We start from the raw sequence: 10,793 nt of genomic DNA, 5'->3' as shown, positions 1-10,793 counted from the left end.
GAATTCCTGTAAGCAAGTCTCTTATGGAAGTCTAGTCCAAAGTTGGGTGTGCAGAAGTCAAACCTCAGTCTCCCACTGTCTGAGAGCACTTAATATTCATTGGAGTATGCAGCAGTCCTCCCAGTGCAGAGTTGTATTTTTGTATTTTCCACTGCTCTGTCCATTGCTATCTAGCCTGTGACATCTCAGGTCAGAGTGATCAGGTGGGAGCTTTCAGAGTTGCAGTGCTGTGTTAGATGGACCTTTCAGGCATCACATGATCTGCTGTATCTTTGACCGCATTGTAAAGGTTGGGTGAGTGGTCAAAATCCATCTCACATTGAAGGCAATCCAGAGGTGGTGTTGCTTAGTCAACAGGAGCAGAGAAAGGTGCCATTTGACCTTATGAATGTGTAGCTGTCTGTTATTTGATGGGGACAACCAATATGCCATTTGTGCCCACTGCAAAAGTAAAAACTTTAATCCTGGTGCTTGAGAATCCAGCATTGTAATTCATAGACAGAAGACAAAAAAATGAACTTGAAAGTCAGTGTGTCTTTGGCTGTTTTGCTTCTGATAGTTGTCTATTCTTTGCTGCATTACTACTTGTAATGCATTGCCTGTGGGATGTTTGATGTATCTGTCTCATGTCTCTGTCCAGGCACATCATTATTAGATGCCAGACCAGTTGTCACCGGTGCTAAGCTGCAACCAAAATGGCCAAGTACAGGCTTGTTCTCTTAAGACATGGGGAAGGAGCCTGGAACAAGGAGAATCGCTTCTGCAGCTGGGTGGACCAGAAGCTGAGCAGTGATGGGATAAAGGAAGCTCAGAACTGTGGCAAACACCTTAAAGCTCTGGGCTTTGAGTTCGACCTTGTCTTCACCTCTGTACTCAGCCGCTCCATCCAGACTGCATGGCTTATTCTGGAAGAGATGGGCCAAGAGTGGGTCCCCATTCAGAGTTCCTGGCGACTGAATGAACGTCACTATGGTGCGCTGATCGGTCTCAACAGAGCAGAAATGGCTCTCAATCATGGGGAGGAGCAAGTCAAAATATGGAGGAGAAGCTATGATGTTACTCCACCTCCTATAACTGAATCTCATCCTTACTATGAAGAGATATACAATGATCGCCGATATAAATGCAGTGATGTCTCTCAGGATAATCTCCCAAAGGCTGAAAGTCTAAAGGATGTGCTTGACAGACTCCTTCCTTATTGGAATGAAAAGATAGTGCCAGAACTGAAAAGTGGCAAAATGATCCTTATCTCTGCTCATGGTAACAGCAGCAGGGCATTGCTGAAGCATGTGGAAGGTAAGGGTCTTCCTTTTAGCCTGTCCCTCTTCTCTTTACTCGACTGCTTAGAGCTTTGTCTTGTTCAGTAGCGTGTATTACTTATCTGGGCAGTGTAGCAGTGTCTGTGGTCTCCAGGGAGATAGCAAAAAGGTGGCCTATTAGAACAGGAATCGCACTGGGGGATGTGGAAGGGAGAAAGAATTACTTAGGTTAATGTAGTTCAGAAAAGAGCCAGATGCTGTCATAGTGTTTCTCACTGCTCATTTTAAACTACTGTATTCAAGCTAACCTTGTGGCTGGTCTAGATTGGAGGGGGGGGGGAAGCCCGATAAACTCTTCAGGCTCCAACTATTTTTAGATTTACTCAGCTGCTTTGTCAGAAGAGTTGAAGTCATAATCTGTTCATTAAACAAGCATTGCTGTAACAGAAGAGTAAAATGCTTGTCTTGTGTTGTGGAAGACCTTCTTGACTGTTACTGTGGTGGGTCACTTCTGTGGCTTCATTCCTGGTAATTCTTAGAAAAGCTGCTGAGACAGGAAGCTCTGCAGAGAGTAGGTACTTGCTAAAGCTAATGCAAACACTGTATTATTTCCCAATATAGAAAATGCCTACCAATAAACAGCTAAGTTGATAGCTTAGCATAAGGTTGCTTATTTATTTGGGACTTGGAAAGGATGTGATTTATCTTCAAGTCATTGCTAGATTTTCCCCACCTGCTGCTATTTTAGTGACACTGCTTCTAGTTTAGGTCATCCTAAACTAGAAGATGGACTATATTAATTTCTTTGTCTGTGGGCAGAGTAGAATTTAGTGATTATACATCTATAAATACAGCCTGCAAGAGTTGTAGTGGCAAGTATGCACAGACTGGGTTGTGTCCACTCTGGTGTGTGCCTCTACTGACTCTGCTGAGCACTCTTTGCATTCAGGCATGCTGGAACAGTCAGGACAGCTGATGCTTTAGCAGGATAGCAGGAGTCAGAAGCCCAGGGAATAAGCATGTACAAGTGGCTTCTGGAACTATAGAGGCTGTGAATTCTGGGATACCGATCACTGCTTGGATGAAGGAGGAAGGCTGGTTCAGCCAGTTCCCTTGATGTGGTCAGAGTGGTTGTCCGCACTATGTAAAATGATAAAGAATTACAAAGGAGAAAGAGGCAGGGGGATCTGCAACCATGGTGTCTCTTCCCCTTGCCCACTTCCCACCAAGAACTGACCTAGTTCCATGAACCCATGCTGGCCAAGCCCTTTGGGGGTGAAATGCTGCAGGCTGACCACAGCTTCAGCAGAAACCCTGGGCCACCTTGCAGGCATGCACCAAGGCTAGAGCTGACAGCATCAGTGACTTTTAAAGGTTACTTTGAAGTTGGTATGGCTGGATTCCTTGCTTCACTGAGATCAGTGAGAGCAGCGTAAGCTAGAGCAGCTGCATAGCTTTGCTTTGGGACAATCTGTTAGGTGTAAATCTTCAAGGGCTGCCCACACTCAATTGAAGTAGTGTAGAGCGGTGTCTCTTGTCTGTCCCACACTATACCTTGTCCCTCCCAGTATGTGCTTCCATAGGGAAACAGAGGAATCCTTGCCAGAGGGTCTAGTTTTGTTGACTGAGGACTGTCCATCAGCTACCCCTGCTCCCGCACTGGAGCAATTGCCAGATACATGCTGGCTTGTCTGCCCTTTATGCAGTGGAGATTTGGATTGCTGCAAAGCTGGCCAGAAGGGTGGCATGAGCAGAGCTTTAAGACCTCTGTTATTGCAATCTGCTCTTTTTCTTTTTTCCCCAAAAGCTCCAGCCTGTATCTAGCTGGGTCTGTGAGGTTCCTTGTCTTCATTGCTGACTGTCTCTCCCTTTCTCTCCTGAAATGCTGTGAGCTGCTCAGGAGCCTTGCTGGAGCTGAACCTGATTTGATGGTGCTTAAAGTTTGTCAGTCCACTGTATTTATAGCACCCACTGTGAGGTGGGCTTTGTTTTTGGAGACTTTTTGACAAGCTTAGCGTGTCCTACACTTCAGTGGAAGTTTCTTGGTCCCTCTGTCTTAGCTGGAGCAGCATATTTTGGCATTTAGAAAACTGGGTTCTAGATGCCTCAAACAGCAATCCTACATGACTGCTTGGATGTCATAGTGATAACTTAATCTTGAAGATGTAGCTTGGAAACTTTAAATGGCAGTGAATATGAATGCTTTCATTCAGTCTGATCTGATGAAACAATTCTAATTGTTTCTGTGTGAGATCTAGTGTCTCTTCTGAAAGACTTCAGGGTATCCTTGGAGTTACTATTTCAAGGAGGTAGTTTTTGAAACAGGCTTGTAGTTCTCTGAATGTTTTCCTTGATATGAGTAACTGGTAAAGAGCTTGAAATGTGGATCTGCTTTCTACTTGCACACAAATTATTAGAGCAACAGAATGCCAGGCTAACCAGGCTTTAACCTTCTTCTAGATAATACCTACGAATTTGATAAACATCACCAAGGACAAGTGTGTCTGTTTAATGCAGTCCTGTCGAAGATATAATGTTGGCATCAATTTTTAAAGTCTTTGTAGCTGAGCTTGTCCTGTCCTTTCAGAGCGCTTATTCTTTGCATCATCTTCAGGTGATGTATGTCAGGATGCTAGGAATCATTGGCACAACTGAAAATTGGCAGACCAAGAGGACAGTTTTAATTGTATGTAGTTAGGGTTGGAAAGACTTTCCAAAAGTAACGTTTTCTTTTCAGGTAGCAGTCTTGTGCTTGCTGATGGAAGTGTTTAGTCATAACTTAGCAACTGTTTTGTTCTGTAACACCGATTGGTATGGCTTGTGACCTGTAGCTTGGGTCTTTAGACAGGCCATACTTTTTCTTTCACGGTATACTGTCTGATGCATTGAAAAAGCAATGGCAACAAGATGCTAATGAGGAGGCTATCTAAAGTAACCATATCAGACTTATTCAATAGATTTTACTTTGGATGCAGAAACATCATATTGATTGTGAAACTGTCAGTTGCTAAAATCTGCTAAATAAGCATCCTAGATGTACAGGGTCTATTTACAGGTGATTTTTCTCAATTCTTTGAAGGAGGAATAGTTTGCTCTTATTTAATAACTGATACTTCAGATAGAGACCCTCTTAGCAGTGTCCCATTGTGAAGACAACATTAGTGTAATAGTTATGACCAGCTTGCTTTGTTTCTGTTGAAGTACTGGTTGGATACAGATTCTAATGGACTAACTTTCCAGATGACTGGCAGAAGGATTGATGGGCTGTCTCAACTTTTTTTCCCTCCAGACCTGAGGACTGGTGTTAAGTATGTCAAGACAGGGTCTGGTGGAAGGCCTGATTGTAGAATTTTCTCTCTGTTGAAAGGTTGCCATCTCTTGGCTATGGTGTGGTGGTCTCAGAGCCTTGTCATGCTCAGGTTAAAAAAAAATTAGAGGGGGAGGAGTTACCTGGTCTCTTGAAGAAAGATGCAGATGTTGCACCCATTGGGCTTGTCTGGTTGTGGTCACAGAGCTGGGACAGAGCTCTGGAACTGGGCTTGGAGGCAGAATGTGGTAACAGGGAAGGCCTGATGCTGGTCTCACCAGGGAGAGCAGTGCCCTCAAGGATTGTGCTTTTTTTGCATTACTGTGTGTGTGATACTTGTGCAGTTAGTGTTCCAGTAGTTTACATGCTGGAGTGAGTCCTGGTGTGGATTGTGTGTTGAGGATTACCCAATAAGATTATTGTACTGATTTTGCTGCTTGACCTTCTTAAAATACTACTTCTGTGACTGTGGTGTCTGAGGGCAGTTACAGAAACCAGCTTGAGATCTAACACTGCTGCTGAGATGTGAGATGGTCTTGCACTCCCTGTTGTTCATCCCAGTCTTTGCCCTGTGCTTCTGCTGCTTATTTCTTGAGGGCTTGTTGGGCCTTTTTGCAAGTTAACTTCCCCTGTAAACTGGCAAGAAACAGGAAGGAGTGGGTAGTTTTCTTGGTGGTTTGAATCATCTCAGGGAAAGGGGTGGCAAGTGCCTGATGATAGTGTGAAAGGGCTGGACCAGCCTGACCAGGGCCTGCAGCTGGGATAGAGGGGTTGGGACATGAGTTGTTAGCAGCTGGCTTGAAGGACTCTCAATAGTGCTTCAGCTAGAGATGGAAACCTTTTGTCAGAGCTCTGTCCAAGGGCAGTGTGTATGCTGGTAGGCTCCAGAGTTGCATGCTCAGAGAACTCCATTTGTCACAGCGTTGCCTTGAGTTCCTGGTGGTGGGAGTGCAGCCTGGGTTTCTACTCCTGGGGCTTTCTCACCTAATGCCATAGCTGACAGCTAGTACTGGTAGTAGCAAATCTCATGCCTCTTTCAGCGTATTTAATCTTGGCCTGCTTGAGGAGTTTAAGGCAGGCTGGATTTCTCTACTGCAGGGGAATGACAGACTTATGGTTTGCTTTCCTACACTGTCTCATATTGGGATGACCTCAGTAATTACTACAGTCAGTCTGACTGTGATCAGGAGCTGTTTATGTAATGATATTGTATTGGGTCTGGCTGAGATGGAGTTAGTTTTCCCCACAGCAGCCCTCATAGTGCTGTGCTTTGTATTGGCAGCTAGAAAGGAGTTGATAACACACCAGTGTTGTAGCTGCTGCTGAGCAGCGCTCGCACAGCACCAAGGCTGTCTCTCCAACATTCCCCTCTCACATGCAGGCTTGGGGTAGGCAAGATCTTGGGAGGGGCCATAGCCAGGACAGCTGCCCCAAACTGACCAAAGGGATGTTCTGTATCATATGATGTTTGCTCAGCAATAAAAGCTGAGAGAAAGTGGGAGCAGAGCGGGGCATTTGTTATGACCGTTGTGTTCAAGAGCAACTGCTACGCGTACCAAAGCCCTGCTTCCCAGGAAGTGGCTGGACATTGCCTGCTGATGGGAAGTAGAGCACAAATCTGTTGTTCTCTTTTGCTTCCATGCATGGCTTTTGCTTTATTAAACTGCCTTTATCTTGACCTGTGAGGTTTTTTTCTGTCTTATTTTCTCCCTGTGCTGTTCTGCTGAGGAGGGGAGTGATAAGAGTGGCTTGGTGGGCACCTGGTGTCCAGCCAAGGTCAAGCCACCACAGTTCGTGTGCCGCATTGCCTTGCCATGCAAATCCAATACAGACATACAAAATAGTGACAGACATGCGGGTGAAACAGATGTAGGTAATATGCTGCAGCCATGGCTGTAGCCCACCCATCTTCCTTTCCTTAAAAATCTGCCCAGTGAGCTAACATTCTGTAAAGATTAATAGCCAAATTCTAACACTGTGGCCACTTCCCTCCTCTAGCCTACTGAAGCTGGGTCCTCTGCCAGCCTGCAGGGAGGGTAGAATTTTGCCCTGAATATTTAACTTATTAGACTAAAGCTTCAGTATTTTCATTAAGCTTGTGGGAAGGATGCTGTGACCTGATTTGGATCTCAATTACAAAGCGCCAGTTCTAGAACAAGCCCATTGTGGCTGAATTTATGTATATGATCTTGTGTATTTTGTTGGGTGAATCATCTGACCTTGAGTGTAGTTGACATGCAGGGAGGGGAGGGGTGTAGCTGTTCTCAGTAGCTGTTGTGTTTTTTGTGTTGCTCTGACCATAAGAATAGAAGGAAGGAACTTGGTAAGAACAGGTGGGAGGGAGAAGCTGAGCCAGCCCTTGTAGAAGTTGGCTGTAGGTGCTCAAAATCGAGCTCAGTGGGGTTTGCCTCTGTAGGGCTTTCCAGGGTGTAAGTATTTCAGAGCACTTCGTGGGCTACCAGGTAAAGGTAAATTCTTAAGCTTGCACAGAGATATTGCTGGTCTCCGTGTTTGATCATCCAGTTCAGTTAAATGGAGCATAAGTGAGCTGGGAAAGAATTCTGAATGTGATTTTGAAAGATCTTTCTTGTAGTAAGTGCTGTACCAAATTCTTATAATGGTCATGTGCCTAACTGCTTTCTGCTGTACAGCTGGTATTGAGGAACACTGTTTAACAGGTGCTAATGAAAGACAACATGGGAGATGTCCACTTGAGGAATGTAGTTGCCCAGTCAGCATTTCATCTGGGGTCTTGAGGAAGACATTGTGAGTACTTCAGTAATATTTGTGGGTTCTCGTGGCTGTAAGTAGGTAGGACCTTAGTTTTAAACCTTCTTGGGGAAAGACTGCTTCCAGCAACACAGTGCCCTTTGGCAGTGCTGGGACCCAGGCTTTAATATTATACTGAGGGGAAGAGTGTTGCTCTTCTCCCTGGTAACAAGCGATAGAACAAGGAGAAATGGCCTTAAGCTGCACCAGGGGAGGTTTAAGCTGGATATTGGGAAGAATTTCTTTACTGAAAGGGTTGTCAGGCATTGGAATGGCCTGCCCAGGGAGGTGGTGGAGTCACCATCCCTGGAGGTGTTTAAGAGATGGGTAGGTGTTGTAGGTTTGTTGTAGGGACATGGTTTAGTGGTGTTGATAGAGCTAAGACAAAGGTTGGACTCAATGATCTTGAAGGTCTCTTCCCACTGAAACTGTTTTATGACTGATTCTTCAGTGGTTGTATTTCCCATCGCACCTTGTAGTCACCAGTTGAGTCCTTGCCCTGGTTTTACCCTTCTTCTCTGAGATAGGGTGGGTTGTGACACAGGCCAGCTCAGATGAAGTGCAAGAAAAGGTCACTTGGCTATAGTTACAGCACATGAAGTAATTGGATATGTGCTTGCAATGGCTGGAGTATAAGATTGGATCTCTTTACAGTCCTCCTAACCTGTTGGGTGGAGAGAGTTCTGTGTGCATTTTGCCTGCAATTGAAGAGCTTGTGTGACAAGACTGATCAGCATCTTGCTTCCTGAAAAACAAATACTATACAAATACAGTAACAGTGCTGAAATAAAGCAACAAGACACTATTGTTTCTTTAGTATTATCATCTGACTTCAGCTTGCAATTTCAGCCTTCTGGCTGTGAGGCAACACTTCATCTGAGGAATAATCCTGAGGAGAAAGCCAACATGCTTGCTGCAGCTTGTTTATCCTAGACTGCACTGTTTTGCTTTGTAAATGACTACTAGTTGACACTGGTGTGGTCACTTTGTGTTCTGTAAAAACAGTAAAATGCATTTCTGAATCCATGTAGCTACAGCTAGTTTTGTTTAATCCATCTTTAGAGGAAACTTTTAACTATCCTGGCTGCTGACCACATTATGTGGTTTGCCTGAATTCTCCTGGATGACTTCATCTGCTTTGTGTATATCTGAATGGTTTAGTCTGGGAGACTGAATTTGAGGGGTGGGCAGAACACTTCCTAGGGCCAGGTTCTTTGTGGATACATGGTAATGTGTATGTTGTTAAAATCTAGTGTGTTTAAGAATTCTTGAAATAAGAGCTCAGGCAGCTTGGCGGCTTGTTTGCAAACCAAAGTCCTTGAGAATAGTGACTGTGCCTAGTAAATGGGCTCGGTATTTTTCCCATTGATTTCTGTGCGGTTTTAAAATTTCTAGATGCTCCTTGAGTGCTTTTCTGTGTCTGATTCAGCTGCCTACAACAGGTGAATTATTTATTCCCTGTGTATGGGGATTGCTTAAACTGGCAGAGTATGACTTTTTAATGGACTGATGGCTCAATACGTAACAAGGTGTAAGCTTCTTGCAAGGGTTTGTCTGTTTCTCTTACTCAATGCCCTTCTGAAACTTAGGGCTAATCTACAGCTGAACTAAGTACTTAGCCTAATCAAAACAAGAATAGGTCACTGCAAGAGTTGCATGCTTGTGTAGTCTCCAGGCAGGGGCCTAAAATCATTCTTGCCTTGTGGTTAGTTCTGTTTTTTCTGACCTGTTGTCATCCCACTGTTGCTGAGTGGCTTGGCTTTATGGGTTTTCCTGTTAATATGTTGGCTCTGCTTTTCTACTTAATGTGAAAAACACTGGTAAATTTGCACCCATATGTTCTGAGAACCATCTGTTTTGTCAGCTGCTCAAGAGGATGTTTTCTTCATGTACCTTGGTCAGTTTATATGGTGTCATCGTTTTAGAAGCTTGATTGTGTGCATTTTCTAAGCATGAATTACTCAAAGCTGTCATGCTTTAAAACAGCAGGATGCTGCTGTGACCTCAGTGCATTTAAAAAGGGGAGGAAAAAAGAAATATTGACATTCCCAATGATGCTAGCTTTCTTTTGCCTGAAATTTTTGAGGAATAATGTGTTTGTAGTCACTGCTTCTTAATGCAACTATTTAGACCTTGTATTGCAACTTTACTAGGTCTCAAAATTCACTTGGATGATTTGGAGACTTGTGTGTTTGATGATAAAAATCAACTCAAAACTCCCCCAGTAGCTTAAGTGAGATCAGAGCCCCAGAATATTTTAATTAAGCTCAGCTGGGTAAAACAAATTTTCTCCCTAGGTACACATTATTTTAGTGAAGTCAAAATACAGGAGAATGCTCAAAATTGTAGAAGTTGACTTTCTGCCTTCTTTTCTTCACCTCTCCCTCATTTGAAAATGGAAATGAATCCTATATCTAGTAATTCTGAGAATAGTACTGTAGGCAAGATGCTATAAACTTGCTTTTGAGAAATTGGATGTGAGCAAACAGTGGTCCTTATGCTAGAAGAATTAAATAATGATTAAGACAGCTTGTGTGGCAAACTTTGCATAGAAAACTTAAGAGAAAATGAACCTTGGTGTCCTGCCTTTTTAGAAAGGCTGTTTGTATTGGTTGCTTAGCAGAGATTGTTTCATGTTGGAGTAGCACGTGTGAACTCTAATCCTCTTTTGTGATCCAAGAGTTGGGAAGTTATGGAGGAGAACCTGTTGTCCTCAATGTCCTGTATTAAAGGAAAGGTATAGTCTCCAGGGTAATCTCTTCCTTTTATTTCACATGTCTAAACTGAAAAATGAAGAAACTGTCTTCACCTTGATGGTAATTCCCTCATTTAGTTGTTCCTAAAGCACTATCCAAGCTGTGGTCTAGCTGGGACTTGACCCTTGAGTAGCTGGTGGTGTTAGTGGAGGCTGGAATATGTCCTTGACTGTTTTAAGACTAGATAATCTCAGAAATAAGTCTGAACTAGAAAAAAACAATTAGGAAGCTGTGCACTAGGTGTAACTCTGTGTTTTTCCTTTGGCAGGCATCTCTGATGAGGACATCATGAATGTTACTCTCCCCACTGGTGTACCCATACTTCTTGAACTTGATGAGAATCTGCGCCCTCTGGGCCCTCACCAGTTTCTGGGTGATCAAGAAGCTATCCAAGCTGCCATCAAAAAAGTGGAAGATCAAGGGAAAGTAAAATCTGCTGAGAAGTAAAACCCTACTGACTAACACAGCTGTTTTCAAAGTGTGATTAAAAAGTGGTGATTTATGTATGACTGCTAGGTTGCACTGTGTGAAAGTCTCAATTTCAAGCACTAAATAATTGGAAGGGACAGTGGTTGAGTCTCAGGTTAATGGATTAACCCTCTGCCTTTCAAAAACTGGAATTTGGATCTCAGCATGAGGTTATAGATACTGAAAAAGAATCAAGAGATCATTCAGGTAGTGGAAACTTGCAAGGCAAGCCTG

At 43.6% G+C, this 10,793-nt stretch overlaps 1 protein-coding gene across 1 annotated transcript; it reads left to right on the top strand.

The window, feature by feature from the left end:
• Nucleotides 1-695: 695 nt before the first annotated feature.
• BPGM (bisphosphoglycerate mutase) lies at nucleotides 696-10,538 on the top strand. The gene is made up of 2 exons (XM_009959514.2): nucleotides 696-1,296; nucleotides 10,360-10,538. Exons 1-2 carry the CDS (start codon nucleotides 696-698, stop codon nucleotides 10,536-10,538), a joined length of 780 nt encoding a protein of 259 aa, XP_009957816.1.
• The last annotated feature ends 255 nt before the right edge of the window (nucleotides 10,539-10,793 follow it).

The sequence above is a fragment of the Leptosomus discolor genome, chromosome 1 (genome assembly GCF_034619465.1).
Source record: "Leptosomus discolor isolate bLepDis1 chromosome 1, bLepDis1.hap2, whole genome shotgun sequence".
Lineage (NCBI taxonomy): Eukaryota > Metazoa > Chordata > Aves > Leptosomiformes > Leptosomidae > Leptosomus > Leptosomus discolor.
This window is presented reverse-complemented; position numbering and strand designations above follow the sequence as displayed.

Bases quoted from the DNA above. Each gene is read 5' to 3' on its own strand.
- BPGM (XM_009959514.2), top strand. From the start codon at position 696: ATGGCCAAGTACAGGCTTGTTCTCTTAAGACATGGGGAAGGAGCCTGG. The intron at 1,297-10,359 runs GTAAGGGTCTTC...TTCCTTTGGCAG, and splicing joins ATTGCTGAAGCATGTGGAAG to GCATCTCTGATGAGGACATC.